General features: G+C 41.2%; 1 protein-coding gene across 1 annotated transcript in view; it reads left to right on the top strand.

Moving 5' to 3' along the window:
* The first annotated feature begins 1,946 nt into the window (after window positions 1–1,946).
* LOC139651007 (5'-3' exoribonuclease 2-like) overlaps window positions 1,947–16,188 on the top strand; it is a 32,433-nt gene continuing 18,191 nt past the window's right edge. The window contains exons 1-10 of the mRNA XM_071527831.1: window positions 1,947–2,105; window positions 5,809–5,916; window positions 6,707–6,796; window positions 7,162–7,234; window positions 7,682–7,765; window positions 9,229–9,326; window positions 12,402–12,481; window positions 12,660–12,716; window positions 13,306–13,374; window positions 15,385–15,513. Of these exons, the coding sequence (XP_071383932.1) occupies window positions 1,947–2,105; window positions 5,809–5,916; window positions 6,707–6,796; window positions 7,162–7,234; window positions 7,682–7,765; window positions 9,229–9,326; window positions 12,402–12,481; window positions 12,660–12,716; window positions 13,306–13,374; window positions 15,385–15,513 (947 nt within the window). The remainder of the gene's footprint in view (window positions 2,106–5,808; window positions 5,917–6,706; window positions 6,797–7,161; window positions 7,235–7,681; window positions 7,766–9,228; window positions 9,327–12,401; window positions 12,482–12,659; window positions 12,717–13,305; window positions 13,375–15,384; window positions 15,514–16,188) is intronic.

The following is a 16,188-nucleotide window of genomic DNA, read 5'->3' as shown; positions in this document are numbered from 1 at the left end:
CAGTACCTAGCTACAATCTTCTGGCAATTATTTGGCAACATAATAGCATACATAGTCAGAATGTAACATACATGTTAACAGTTGGATTTTAAAACCATTTATTTACATAATAAACATCTAGCTATTTGTACTCAGATGTCAAATATGGTCTAAAAAATCTACCGAAACGTCTGGAAATTTGAGTCTGGAAAAGTATGGAAAATGTGTAGGAACCGTGGGTCTTGTACTTTAGATAAACATGTCCACCAAACAGCAGATAATAAAACCAAAACACCTTTATATAAACAAAAGCCTTGCAGAAGATCAGGTAAGCTGCCGTTAACCAACAGAACCAGGGAGACGCTCCCATTAATGCCACTGTACCACAACACAGGCTGTTTAACTCTCCGCCCACCCACCCCCCCACCCCCCACCCCCACCCCCCACCCCCGCTCAGCAGCTCCCGCCACCCTCTGCAAGTGATTAATATGGAAAGGAGGAATATTCTTGCAAATTCCTCTGTGACGCACTTGCCAAAGCTGTTAAATCCATCGGGCTAAATTGGTATTCATGGAGGCTTTCTCTCACAAGTCGGCGCTCCCCGCGGGCCGCTCCGAGGATTGACTAGACAGATGCCGGACGGCCTTGATTATGTGTGCAGAATGGCTTCGCCGTCGCAAATCTACCAATAAGTCAAAGCCATTAAACTATTCCCGGCAGCAGTGGGAAGTTTCTCCGGTTTTCAGCCTATAGATGAATGAATGGCGTCTTGAGAACCAGCAGGTTTAGAACGAGCCAACGTATCGTTTAGACACATTTACATTTACATTATAGGCGTTTAGCCGACTCTCCCGTCCATGGTGACTTGCAGTGAGTGCAGCAGTAGAATTGGCTTTAATTCCAAGATCACCAACAGTAGGGCTGGACGATATGGTTGAAATCGATATCACGATAATCATAAGGATTTTTTAGGATATCGATATATATAACGATATGGCTCACATAAGCGAAATCACGTTAAATAATCAAATTAATGTTCATCATATTGAACCGAATGGTAATGTTTGGTATGATGTCAAACTAAACTGAAATTTCACATAATATTCCTACCATACTTCATTTTGTCTGAGTTTCTAAATAAAATTAGCTTGTTCTCATCAGTTCAGACAGCAGAATTGTGCGTCTCGATATCCCAAAATCACCATATCATCACAATATAATCCCACTGAAAGACGATAAACGATAATATTGAATTATCGTCCAGCCCTTTATGATGATAATCAAAATCCCAGAGGATCTGTAGTCTGATATCACGATATTGATATTGCATCGCTATATCGCCCAGCTCTAGCATAAGTAACCAATAACAAAGAGCGCACGCGTCAAAGCATTTTTGTGTCGTTAGAGAGTTTATGTGTAATCCAGAGAGTTTATGTGTAATCCAGAGAGTTTATGTGTAATCCAGAGAGTTTATGTGTAATCCAGTGCTTGGTAAAGAACTGGAGCCGGGAGATTATTAAACACTTAAATGCTTAAACAATAAACCAGACTAAAGTATAGACAGCACATACCTCAACTGAATGAAACTGTAATATTAGGTATCCTTTTATTTGAACGTGATATCTCAGGAACGCCTGGAGGGAATTTCTTCAAATTTGGCACAAACGTCCACTTGGACTCGAGGATGAACTGATTAGAATTTGGTGGTCAAAGGTCAACTTCACTGTGACATCGTAATGTTTTGCTTACCACTGTAGCTGAGAAAACGATCTTGGGTCAAGATCGGTGGAAGTGCTGTCACTTACTTTTGCAGACACCAAAATCCTTTAAATTGACCTAATAATCACATTAATTATATATGTTCATTAAATAAAGACTGTCCTTGCAATGATAAGACAAAGTTTATTGGCAGAGGCATACAACCGCGAGGCGGTTATTTCTAGTTTTTATTAGTAAAGTAATAATACATGTGCTGCTGTGACCGGTGCAGGTTATGGGAGGAGGGATGGAAGCAGAGATACTACAAGACGAAGTTCGACGTGGAAGTGACAGACGACGACTTCAGGCGCAAGGTGGTGAAGTCGTATGTGGAGGGTCTCTGCTGGGTGCTGCGCTACTACTACCAGGTAAGACTGGACTCTCATGAGGGTTCACTGACACGCACATTAATGACCCCGTCTTAACCTGGTTTAGGGAAAACTCCCGACTTAATTGTCATGTTAACACCTTATGCCAGGATCACACTTTATTACCTCCGTCTGTTAGCAAAATTTCTCAAAGTTATCAGTGGATTTGCACTTTTGGAAAGATTGTTCATGGGACAAGGAAGAACTGATTAACCTGTCATACCAATTGACCAAAGGAGGGTGTGGCAGTGGGCGTGGCCTCTCATGAAAAGACATATAACATACGAACAGATTCATTTAACACCATCAAACTTTGTGGCCAATCAGCAAAGAGAAGAACTTTGGAGTCTAAAACTAGGCTATGTGAATTGTATCCTTATTTTCTTGGGCTTGACCATTTTCATCCACCGAATGTCAGTTATAGATGGGTATATAAGATAGTTATGGTAGGTGTTGAAGCTTATTCTACTGTTGCACTCATTGTAACTAAGTCACAAACAGTACAAGCAACCAATAATAAAGAGTGCAAGACTTCAAACCTCTGTGCACAGACAATAGATGTGATAAGTCTTCCTCTATCCCAATTGACAGTTTCAAAGTTCCTACAGTGTGGCTGTCCTTAACAAGTGTCCCTCTGGAGTCTCCAAATGGCCTTTTTGGAAATCTGCCTAGACATTACCCTAGAAACTGCCACATACTAATTTTTTGTTGTTTTGTCATCTACTTTGAACCTGGATTTGGTCGGGCCTGGAGCTGTGGCTCCGTTGAGTTTTCAGGCTGAAATAGCACAGCCACAGGCAGGATGTTTTTTTTCTTTTAGGCAAGAAAAAAACAGCAATTTCCACTGTGTTTGAGCTTGTGTTACTCGGTGTCAGTAATACTTGGAGTAATTCTGACACTTGGAGAAGAAACTCCCTAGGCTTACCTCTCAGGAAAGACCAAGTTTATGCCTTTAGTCACAGGGGTTCAAGTACAGTAACCATTTTATTTTGGGTATGTAATTTTCGGTCTCGTCTTCAGAAAAAGGAGGTGCTTTCCCAGGGGTTAAAAACGGTTTAAAATTTCATCCTAACAGTGGATGGCTATTCAGATGTTTTGATTAGGCATGCCATCACTGTGGAAAAGAGACACAACAGAACCCTTCTAGGTTTGTCAGAACGGTTTCAGTGTGGTTTGGACTTTGACCAGAGTCACTTCCATAATTACCTCAGACTGTTCCCAATCGGTCCCGACAAAGAAAAGACCTGGACACAGTAAACACTTAAGTGATGATCGGTGTTTTTATCTGAGAAACGGCAAAAGATTTTTCTTTATCCTGAATGTCAAGGACTCCTCATTGCTGAGCATCTCAACAAAGAATCTCCGGCTCTGTCCAGCGGTCCTCCTCCGTATCTCCAGCTATTATTTGCAGTGTGATTATATACTAAATCATTTTATTGTTGTAAAATATTGATCTTTATCTTGAAATGAAATAATTAGCCGTGGGCCCTCTCCAGAAGAGCCTCGGCGTATCAGGCGTGAGCCGGGGGGATTTGTCCGAGGTAATTGTGCGCTCTGTGCATGCGGGCTCTGTGTTGACACCACATGCTCGGCAATCGAAAGCCCGTCCCGGGGGGGCGTTCTGGATGAATTCATTAGCGGGGCCCTCGGCGGACGGGGACGTGTCTGGTCTTTGCTGCCACACATTCACGGTTCTGCCGCCGAACAGAGTTATGATCACGCACACCTCAACCAAATGCTCAGGGAAGGAGACGCTGGTTTGCCCAAAAGCCCAAACACAAAAGGCGAGATTCACACTTTGTTCTGTATCTCAATTGTTTGAGATCCGTTGTTTCTTTGTCTTGGAATCCAGGTGAAAGCTTTGGTTTTCTGTCCCAATAAAGACAGACTCCAAGTAATACCTGAATTTTTTCTACCTTTTTTTAGTTCATGTACCTTGGTTGTAAGTCAAGGTAGCGTCAGTTTTGTTTTTCTTGTCTGTCGTTATAAGTTTTATCAGGTTATTTATGTGATTTGAGACGTTGCTTGCCTTGGTCACAAATTAATTTCTCCCCACGCTCAAAAAATGTCAACGTTATTTCCCCCCTAAATGTTCTGTGCAATTATTTGAATGTAGGAATCTAGGCGCTTTTTCTACCTTTTTTATTATGGTAAAGTCCCATATTATCATTTGAATGAACATCTTTAATAATAGAGTGGTCGGCTTTAAAATGAGCTTTCAGAGGACCTCGTTTTCTCAGAGGTGCGTTGTGGGAAGTGAAGGTCGTCCTTTGGTGTGACTTTGAAAGGCCGGGCTTGTTTTGCTTGGAAAGGATAAGCGTTCCTATTGCTGGATTTGCAGGGTTAATTTTTTTCTTCTTTGTTTTTTTTTTTCTTGCTCCTACATAAACATTTCAAAAATACAGACAAGAAGAGGAGAATGGATTTTGAGTTGTACTGGAGAATATGTTGTACCTAGGGCTTTAGGGTTCACACTACACTCCAAAGACTGGCTTTATTTTCATTCCTGCATATTTAGACAGTATAGTAGCGAAGGCCAGAAACTCATTTCGAGTCGCAACAGCCACCAGGCGCGTACTGGAGAGTATTTTACACATGGGCCTATGCAATCTGAAGATTTTTAAATGTCAGCCACAGCCAGGTTAGTCTGATCAGATTGTATTTTAAGCTTTATGGTGCAGTGGAACTTGTCTGAAAAAGGGCAAAGAGGCTTTTTTTCTCCATCAGTTGCCTCGTCTTCTTTGGGTGGGTTTTGCACCGTCCTTCTGTCCTTTTTTTTTGGTTGCCAGTCAGTAACTCCCTTTACATCTAATGTTTAAAGGATAAGTTTGTCAATTTTCAACCTATATATAACTCCTCTCTTCCTCCTGTAGTTGTTGGACCCACAGACAGTATTGTCTCCAGTCAGCTGTCAGTTGAAGCTCTGCTGCCTCTTGCTGCAACAATGAGTCCAAACTGTTTGTCAGAATATTCCAGAAAAGCCGTTTGTGTCTCCACAGAGTCGAGAGGAAACAGACTCAGTTCCTCCGTTACGCAACTTTCACTAATCAAGAAATCACAGAACTAATTTTCTCTGCCGCAGCACAGACCGCTGTGGGGTGAAAGGCGGTTCCTGGCGGAGTGATCTGGTTCTGGACGGTCGGGTCAGATCGTAAACAGTAGAGTTTGGTAGAAGAGTGGAAACAGTGCGGTGCCGCTGCTTTCCGGGCCGCGGATGGAAATACGTCGGTCGCTCTCCGTATCGTTTTCACAAACGGCTTTTCTGGAGATATTCTCACAAACAGTTTGGACTCATTGTTGCAGCAAGAGGCAGCAGAGCTTCAACTGACAGCTGACTGGAGACAATACTGTCTGTGGGTCCAACAGCTACAGCGATGGGCGATTTTGGACCTATAGATAATGAGTCTCTTCCAACTTATCCTTTAAAATAATAAATGTCTGTGGCACAGCAGAACGGTAGCAAATGAATACCAACCACTGGCAAACTGCTGGTAAATATCGTCTGTGGCCACTGTGGCAGGTCACTAACCAGCATTAGCAGAGCCTGTTCTTTTCTAAAAAAAAAAAATAGTTAGATGGTAAAAGAAAAGTAGCACATGCAATTTGGTACGGGTTTTCTGCGTTGCGTAATGGCCGTCTGAGAATTTCTTCTAATATGTAATGTCATGGTAAAGTCAGTAAATGTTCCCTTGTTCATTGGCAGGGCTGTGCTTCCTGGAAGTGGTACTTCCCCTTCCACTACGCTCCGTTCGCCTCCGACTTCAAAGACATCAAAGGCATGTTCACCGACTTTGAGATGGGGACCAAACCGGTAAGAACAGACCGAAGGCTTTCGTCTTGTCCTCCCCTTTCTTCTCCTGGTCTGTCTTTTCTTCTCTCCTCTTGTCCTCCTCTTCCCTAGTGTCTTTTCTCTTTTCTTCTCATCTACTCATATTTTCTTCTTGTCCTTTTTCTTCTCTTCTCTGTCATGTCTGTTTTCTCTCGTCTTCTCTTGTCTCATCTCGTCATATCTTCTCTTTTCTGTTGTTCTCTTCATCTCTCTCCTCTTGTCTGCTCTTGTTAGGGCTGGGCGATATGGTTGAAATCAATATCATGATAATCATAAGGATTTTTCTCTATCAATATATATCACAATATGGTTCATGTATGCAAATCATGTTAAATAATCAAATTAATGTTCATCTCATTGAACGGAATGGTAATGTTAGGTGTGATGTCAAACAAAACAGAAATATTCAAATAATATTCCTACCATACCTCATTTTGTGAGAGTTTTTAAGTGAAATTTGCTTGTCATCATCAATTCAGACAGCAGAAATGTGTGTCACGATATCAAATTATCTTCATATCATCACGATATGATTCCACTGAAAGACGATACACGATAATATTGAATTATCACCCAGCCCTAGCTCTTGTTTTCGCTTCTCTTTGTCATTGTAAGTTTTCTTTTTTTCATCATCTTTTTCTAGACCCATACAATATATTTGGAGATTTTTTTGGAGTTTGAATTGTTCTTCTCGTGGGTCTTACCTGTGCAGTTAATGCTGATACTGATGTATCTGAGTATCTAATTATCTCTCTGTGGTTGTCGTGTGCAGTTCAAACCACTGGAGCAGCTGATGGGCGTGTTTCCTGCTGCCAGCGGCAACTTCCTGCCCACAACATGGAGAAGCCTCATGGCCAGTCCGGTAAGTTTTAGTGTCCAAAATCATTTCAAGGTTGCTGCGCAGGTCCAGACAGTTTGGAAGACTGTTGTCACAATTCACAGGTCTTTAAAAGTCTGGAAAAGTACAAAAACTCAAAATGAGTTTGGAAAAAGTCTGGAAATCCACCTCTACACTGAACTACTTGCCTGTGAAAGACTTTGTATGTCGCTGTAGTATTCAAAGTCTCTAATCAAAGATGTAATACGCAATACATCTGCAATGTCTCAAAATGTACATCTGGAAAAGACTCTGACTTTCAACTGGAAACTTTAGAGCTGCTGCTTCTTGGTTTTACACGCTCTTTTCCATTCTTGTTCAATTCTGTTCAATGCCTCCCTCTGAAACAGGACTCTTCCATCATCGACTTCTACCCCGATGACTTTGCCATTGATCTCAACGGCAAGAAGTATGCTTGGCAAGGTGAGTCACTGTCCTGCTTGGTAACCCAGATTTTAAAGGGAGTGAAGGGGCCTCTTTTCTTGCGATATTTTTCCTACAAATTTATGTCATTACATCGAGTCTAAGAAACACAGATGTGACGTTTTTACAAGTGAAAATTATTTAGAATTATTTAGAATTTTTTTAGTAATTTATTCTCCCACAGAAAGAGCTACAGGATGCATTTGTAGCAGATATAAAGAACCACTGAACCCTTTAAATGTGATATGAAGGAACGTGGGTCATATGTCACTCAATAGGTAAAGCCAAGGCACTAACACTGCCAGGGTCGGGGGTTCAATTCCCGCTGGCGCCACCCAAACATTTGCTTTGCATGAAAGCGTCCAGGATTTTTAAGATACTTCTAAGTTACAGTTGGGAGTACAAACATTCTGTATCCAAGTATGTCCTGTTCTGTTGTGTTTGAAGGTGTGGCGCTGTTGCCCTTTGTGGACGAGCGTCGGCTGAGAGCGGCTCTGGCGGACGTTTACCCCGACCTCACACCCGAAGAGAGTGAGTAGTACTTTCCTATAAAGACACAGAGTCACTGCAGTGTTTCCCCCAGGATGGAGTTGTAGCAGCGAAGGTGAAGCACGCGCGTGAAATTATTATTATTTTTTTTGCACAAACATTTTTTTGTGCGCTCGCAAAGCACGCCCTGCCAGGAGGTTTCTACGTGTCTGCCGGCACCAGAAGGGCTCTTGAGGCCTAAGTACATACAGTACATTTGTGCACAGTAATGAGCAGGGGGAAATGTCTGTCTAGCCCTCTGTATGTCTGTATGGCCCTCGCGCATAGCAAGGCCCGCCTCCAGGAAGAAGAAAACAATCGGTGCATGTGCAATACCTACTATCTTCCTATCAAGATGGATCTTCCAAATGTTGTTTATTTCACAGATATGCGTTTCCTTGCGTATTCCTATCAAATGATTGCGTTTGCTGTAACGTTACTGTGCGATACTCACGTGAAGTTGCAGGACTGTTTTCCCTTCGGCGAATGATAATCCTGAATCCGTGATCAGCGTTGCTTGCTTCATTGTTGACATCTACCTTGTTGTTATAATTGTTGTGCCGACATTATCAGGTAAGCGCAAAGTTTCTCGTTTATATGCTTTACTCACTGGTGTGTGAGTTGACCTGGATATGAAGCGTCCGTAGCGCAAAATAATATAGTATAGTAATAGTTTCTAAAGAGATAAGACGGAGCCCTCTCCTCTCCTCTCCTCTCCTCTCCTCTCCTCTCTCCTCTGGTAAAAAAATAAAATAATAATTCAGCAGCGGCGGTCATAGGTGCATGTAGGGGAAACACTGCACTGCATCAGTAGTGACACAGGAAAAAAGTGTTTTTGTTAATGAAGTTTATCTCCTGCCCTGACAAGTATTTTGGTACCGATGTGCATGGTGTGTCATGTAGAAGCTTTGATAGGTGTGATTTTAGTTGATTTCAAATGTAAACACTAGTCCTGACCTTTTGACATTTAAAACACTCAAAGTACTACCTGCTAGCTCGGGATGGACTGGGGCATCTGGGAGATTTGGGAGGGCAAGCTGGCTTTGGGGTTAAATAATAAGGGAAGTAGGTAGTTTTCAGTCAAGTGTAGATTAAATGGTGGCAGCCAAACTTTAACACCTCATGTTCTGTTTTTCATTTATAAAAAATAGCAAAACCAACAGCCGTTAAATGCCCAAATAGGACAGATCTTTGATACTCATGCCACAAACAGAAGAAATGAAAAATAGCTATACCGCTCACAGCATAATTAATGTGTAGATATTTAAGTGTATGGTACAATCTTTAGGGTGACCACAAAGTGTCTAAACTTCTGTTGCATGCTGGCTGGATATTTGTTTTTCTATCTTGCCGTCTCCCCATCCGTCCCTTCCCATCTAATCCAGTACAATCATATCTCCAGTCTCTCCAGTAATCACTGGTATTTAATCCCTGACCACAGCTGCTGTTTTCTCTTTGTGTTCCAGAGAAAAGAAACAGTCTGGGAAGTGATGTGCTGTTTGTGGCGAAGTCCCACCCGCTCTCCGACTTCATCCATGAACTGTACCGTGCAGAATCTCAAGAGGTAAAGAAACTGACCTCATACTTTACCTCACATTACCTCAAAGGGGCTGAGGTCTGTCTGTACAGCTGCGATCATCTGTAAGCCTTAAAAGGGACTGTGTAGCATTTCAACATCAATAAATCATCACTACATTAATCGGTATAATTACTGTAAACAAACCAGACCATCAGTGTCAGCCTCTATCAGCCTCTTCTCTGCATCCTCCATTGTTTCTCCACCTGGTGGATCTGGAGGGAAATCTGCTGGATCGCTTTACGGCACAAAACAGGAAGAGGTTCTGTTCTTCCAGAGCAAACGGAGCTAAAGCTGAAAGAGTTTCTAGAACTAACAATAGTACTGGAGTGAGATGGAGGAGAACAGTCGTCTCCAACATGGTCTCATTAGTTTACGGTAATTATACCAAGGTAACACTCTTAATTTGGCAATGATATATTGATGTTTAATAATGATACTAGGCATGGGACGATATGAAAATTTCATGTCCTGGCCAAAATAATTGCGATTCACGATATTATCCCGATAATCATCAAAATATGCTTAAAACTCTTAAAATGGCACTAAAACATACTGGAATCACTTTACCTTACATTCTGTAAGGCCAGGCATAGGATAGGAAGAGAGGGACCGCTGCACCGCACAGTGCTAACATTATAACGTTACATCCAACCAGAGGTAAAAGATGAAGCTATTTAGCTACAAAGCTAACGTTAGCTAAGTAACGTTAGCTATGTAGCTGCAGGTGGGCACTTCATCTCTCTGTCCTTCCTTAGTTTTGAATCCATAGTATTTCCACACATCCGATTTAACTTTTGTTTTTGTGGGGGATATAATGGGCAAGCCGAGCTTTCAGCCACGGTGACGATTGACTGGAAAGATGTGGGCTCCCCCTTGTGGCAAATGGCAATTCAAAATAAATCAGGAAATCAATAGGACTGTACATTAGTGAGCTAGACAGCTTTTTCAAGTCACTCGTGAGGATATTCACGATTATCCCGATAATGGAAATTCACTAAGATAAAATTATCTTGAGTGTTTTTATTGCGATAAAAGATAAAATCTTATATCCTCCCTTCTCTAAATGATACACGTTGCATCTTTAAGTATCACTGTAAAGTATGTCAATATAGCAATTAGTTTGACAGTTACATGTTTTTTATTTTTGCTTTTTTTTTATCTTCAATATGCTGTATCACATCATGCTACTGATGACACCCCTCCACACACACACACAGACACACACACACACACACACACACACACACACACAATCAACCAATCACAAAGACAGTCAGCTGCTTTGTGCGTGACACCTGTCTCCAATAATAGTCTTTTTCTAGGGCTGGAATCACACTTAATGCGTTGCTCTCTGATAGATATTCATATCAGATGAGAGAATCTGTTCCTGCTGCGTCATTCTGCTGCAGATGTGTTGCCATGCAGGTGTTGCATGTGTTGATTATTCATGTGTAAACAAAGGCGAGGGCTGTTTTGACCTGAATTTGGCTTCAGTGTGAAAACGCATGGTCAGTGAAGAAAAGTTGGAACAAAAATGTATGTTGTAATACTTTAATTATTACTGCATGTCTGATCAGTTCAGTGTCAAATAGGGTTAGACCGATATATCAGCCCAATATTGGCCTTTTATTAAATATCAGATATCATCCACTTCTTCTGATGTACCCATGTATTTTATTTTCTATAAAATAATATAATTTCAATACTAAATAATTTTTTTGGTGACCTGGTAACCTTAAAAGAACTTCATTAGTATGGATTTCAGTGGCAAGTTTTGGTGTCCCATGATCCAAAATGCTGTTTAGAGGCCAGCTTGACAAGAAAAGTTCTGGAAATGGAAATTAAAATTAAAAAAATATATTAAATGTCAGCACAAAATATTTTATCTTATATTAGTGATTCCAGTCCAAAAATGTCATTATCCGCATCAACCTCCAAAAGCCCATATCACTTGAATCCTTGTCGATATCACAATTATATTTATTGGTTTGAGTCATGTGACCCTGTGGTCTTGTGCAGCTCAACAGGCAGAGTGTTGAACTGACACTGCCAGAGTTTGAGGGTTCAGTTCCCACTTCAGTTCCACCCATGCTAAAGATACATGTGTTAATGCCATGTGTGTTGATCAGACTGTTATCTCAACATGTTTCACCCACAGGATCCTGGTCTAGAACTCTGCACATAGTTTGCAGCACCCACGCTTTTAATGGAAGTTGTACGATTGAATCAAATTGTTAATTTTTAAAGGATAGCTGGTTACTTAGGTTCTTGGTTGATGGAATGATAGCAGTGATATTGAACAGAGATATTGAAAGTTGCACCACAGATAATAACATTTTTCCAAAAAGCATATGTCGTGGCTTCTTTAATCTACAATTAGCCTCTACGCACCGTAAAGTTCCAACGCGCAGGTACTCAGTTTGTTGATCTTTTGTTCTTGTTGGCTTGGATTACTTGGCTTGTTCTTTCTTTACACTTGTTTCGTTAATATTCTACTTTCTGTCTTGTTGCGGTTGGGAACTGTGGCTCGACGGCGTCTTCCAGCTGCTGCTCGCCCACCTGATTCAATTAACTGGCCGGGGCGCCACAAGCTATTTGCCCCTATATTGCTTTGCCATAGTGCTGCGCGATAACTCAATATTATCGTTTATCGTCTTTCAGTGGAATCATATCGTGAAGATGTGATATCATGACACACATTTCTGCTGTCTAAATTGATGATGACAAGCTAATTTTACTTACAAAACGCTCATAAAATGAGGTATGGTAGAAATATTACTATAAAATTTCAGGTTTGTTTGACATCACACCTAACATCACCATTCAGTTCAATGAGATGAACATTAATTTGTCTATTTAACGTGATTTTGCATACATGAAACATATCGTGATATATGTTGATATCGAGAAAAATCGTTATGATTATCGTGATATTGATTTCAACCATATCGCCCAGCCCTACCTATAGGTGGCACTCATTGTTCTCACAACAAAACAAAACTGGCTCTAACAGCATAATGTGCATGAACTCTGATCTTGGATGTATCTTCTGTCCTCCAGGGCACTGAGATCCCTGCAGAGCTTTGCCATGGAATCCAAGGTACATTAGATCTTGATGACGACCCTATTCTACCAGATAAGTAAGGAACGCCTGCTTTATTATCACTTTTTGTACATTTCCTCCAACTTCCCGCTTCCTGTGTTTTTTTTTTGTTTTTTTTTTTTAAATGGACATGAGCACTCGACAGAGAAGCCTGTCCACTGTGACGACTCGGACTTGTTCGTTCGTCAATTTTTGTTTTAACATTTATCTTTCAGGGCAGTGCAGTCTCCCATCCCAATGCTGCGTGACATTTCACAGAACAGTGCGATTGGGTAAGAGCCATCTTGATCTACATCACTGTCACACAACAGAAAATATAAGGGTAGAGATTAGAACATTTTGTAATATTTTTAGTATTCATTTTAGTTTTTTTTTCCAAATTGAGATATCTACGATTTGTGTAAAACGTAATAAATACTCTTGAGAAAATAATTAATCTTAGTTTCTTGTTGAATGCAATAATAGCAGTTTTAGAGACTGGATCCCCTATATTTTAGAGATCTTTGAAAGTTTCACCACAGATAATAACATTTTTCCAAAAAGCATATATGCATGAACTGAATTTGCATATCCGGTAAAGCCTTGTTCCTCTGCCTGTAGAAAGGCATTCTGGGAAACGTAGGAAATCATTAAGTGAAGTAGAAGTAGATGAGGCAGGTTGGGGTAGAGTGGGTTCACCAGAAAAGTAAATTACAACACTTAACCACCAAAAATACTCCAGGAATGAACTGAACATCACAGATTGCTGAGATCTGACAGTGGAAGAGTGTCAGACTGGGGGATTTCCAATTTTTAAAGTGTAAGTAGAAGCTAAAGCGACTCTTTTTCCGCAGCTGAAGATTATGTTCTCATCTTTTCCAGAGTGAAGTTCAAGGATCCGCAGTATGCAGACAACTTTGTGTTCAAGGCTGTCATCCTTTCTGGAGCCAAGTGAGGGTTTTTCTTCTTTTTAAACCTTATTTATCAAGGAAACAGTTTTACTGAGCAAGCATTGCTCTTAACTTTCTCAGCTCCACATTCAAACAGTTTCATGCATTCACAACTGGGAGCTGTCCAGCGCTGAGGGAAGGGAGAGAGTTTCTCATTTTATGTTCCTCACCCAGCGGGTCGCGGACTCGAACCTGCAACCTTCCTGTTCCCTCTCCATCTCCCCAGCTGGTCCGGCAGGCACACCAGCAACTTGGAAGTAACAATAAACTGTGGCCACAAAAATGACCACATAACTGCAATTTTGGGTGTTTTTGTTTCCTATAAGGATTGAACATTTCCGAGTGAAAACTGCGCTAGGCAACTTTGCATGTTGTCGACTCCAAATGGCAGCGAGAGACAACTGTTTTAATTTTACAAACTTCAAAACCCACAAGTCATGTAATGCCTACTAGAAGACTTTGAAAAGACTTTTAAAAGACTAAAGTCTGACACCCTCTCACATCCAGCTCACATCTAAAGACAATGTGTCATAAGTCACTGAATTTTTAGTCACAGACTATAAGATTTTGCAAAGACTGCCTACCATACACTAGAAGACTTTGAAAAGGGCTTCCCCTACTATTCAGAGTTTTCCAATAGATTGTAAACATGGACTGACTTGTGAACACCTCTACAAAGTAAATCCCCCTCCTACATACACACACACACACACGCACGCACGCACACACACACACACACACACACACACACACACACACACACACACACGTATGTATGAGAGAAAGGGAGAGAGGGAGCACTGCAGCCAGATTTATATGATTGAAGCTGGCAATCTTCAGCTGAAACGTACGGTTAGCTCGTAGGCTAATAGCAAACATTACAGTAGCTAACGTTAGCTTGCAAGTAGCCATGTTCGGGACAGTGGTTAGCTAGCTAGCTATAGCATATAGCATACTCACCGGGGATTTCGAGGGTTAAAGCAATTTCTGTCTACTTTTTTTCCTTCAGAGAGAGCGCAACTATTGTTTGTTGACAATGTTCACGTCATTGAACTTCACTAATTGCATGAGCCAAGACTAAAGACTTCCAATAATATTAAACATGTTTGATTTTATCGGAACGTCAAGACGAGAAAAAGACTGATTTAAGACAGCTGGGACTGAGTTTTCTGACCAGCTTACACCAAACGATGGAGATGACGGGAGCACGCCACAACTCCAGCAAAACTCTCATGATTTTATTCCGACATTGGAAATTTGTCTGCGTGAAATCTCTTGAAAAGTCGTTTGGTGTAAGGTCGCCATGAGGTGACATCAGTAAACTGTTTACCAACCGGTCAGTCTGTGATGCTTTATACCAAAGGAAACCAAAGAGGAGAGAGAGGGAAAGTTCCTAATGTTGGTGAGTCCAGCTGCTCACTGCTGTTCAGGAGACAGTTTGGATTTTACTCTTAAGTTTCAATCCATCACTTCTTGTGTGGAGAATGTTTCCCACCAGTGAGCATACAGCACCAGAATTGAATCTACAGCATTTGAGTCAGAGGGGATGGGATGTTCTGCTCTGTTACAGCCCCTCTTTGTGATTTAGACCAGTGGTTCTCAACCTTTTTCATAACCAGGACCCTAATTTAGTCCACATTAGAGCCACAGACCCCCATTTCATGAGATTTTGTCTCTCAGACCTAAATCTGAGAATATTTTTATTGTCAGATATGATTTTGTCCAGAATTCCATGACTGTCTGTATTGTAGGTAGAGAGATAACAGAGAAACTATGATCAAAACAGTCATTCTTCTACATTCTCTAATTGTGTTAACTTCTTGTAAATTAAATAATGCTAAAGTTTAACAATTCATCAATTTACTGGGGACCCCCTGGAACCCCCTCAAGGACCGCTAGTGGTCCCTGGACCCCACGTTGAGAACCACTGATTTAGACTGATAAAAGGAGATTTTTATGTAAAAATCCCACCTAGTGCAGCTTTAATTCTACTGTTTATTTGCTTTTTCAGGATGCCCGCTAAGGTGCTGAAGCCTGGAGACTGGGAGCGGGGGAACCAGAGACCATGGAGACCCCAGCTGGGCTTCAACCCCAACAGGCAGCAGGCTCACTTGGACCAGTCTGGCTTCAGGGCTCTGAGGTGAGTCATCTGGTTTACTGTTTACAGGTAAAAAAAAAACAGGACGAGTCGTATTTACCAATCCACAGGATCTGATGAAACACTCTCTTGTGCTATTACAGTCAGGTAGAGGAAAGGGAAATTTGGAATTAATCAGTCTTGGGGGGTTTTTTTGCCCAGCCCTGGGAAAAATTTGGAGAAGGACATGTACACAAAACATGTTGGAAATATCTTTGTTCGTCTGTTTTTTTGAATTTTTCGGAAGTGTTTAATGTCAAGCTCTGCCGCTGGTAAATCAAGGTAATTTAGAACTTGGATTATGAGGAAATCGAATTACTTTTCTCAGTGATGGTTGTAACCAGCCAAAGAGAAAAAGACTTGAGGCGTTCAAATCAGCTTTTCAGGTTCATAAACCCAATTCATACCGGCGTAATCTTGCCAAGGGAGATCCTGTGACTGTAATTATTACCGACGGTATCCGTAATTTTAATCCAAAATGAAAATCTGCCATGCTCTGGAAAGAAACTAAATTGTCATAACACATGAAGGCCTCTAGCTCAAGTAGCCTAACGGAGGCTTTAGCACAGGAGATTTTTGACCTCAGTGCAAATGTATAAACCACCAGCAACACATTATAGAGACGCATACAGAGGAGGGATGAAATGTGAAGGCTTTGGAGATGAAAACTCACCTCAT

This window comes from Centroberyx affinis, unplaced genomic scaffold, assembly GCF_046629955.1.
Source record: "Centroberyx affinis isolate AG114_WGS23_722 - 3 ecotype Tasmania unplaced genomic scaffold, CSIRO-AGI_Caff_v1 ptg001578l_1, whole genome shotgun sequence".
Taxonomy (NCBI): domain Eukaryota; kingdom Metazoa; phylum Chordata; class Actinopteri; order Beryciformes; family Berycidae; genus Centroberyx; species Centroberyx affinis.
This window is presented reverse-complemented; position numbering and strand designations above follow the sequence as displayed.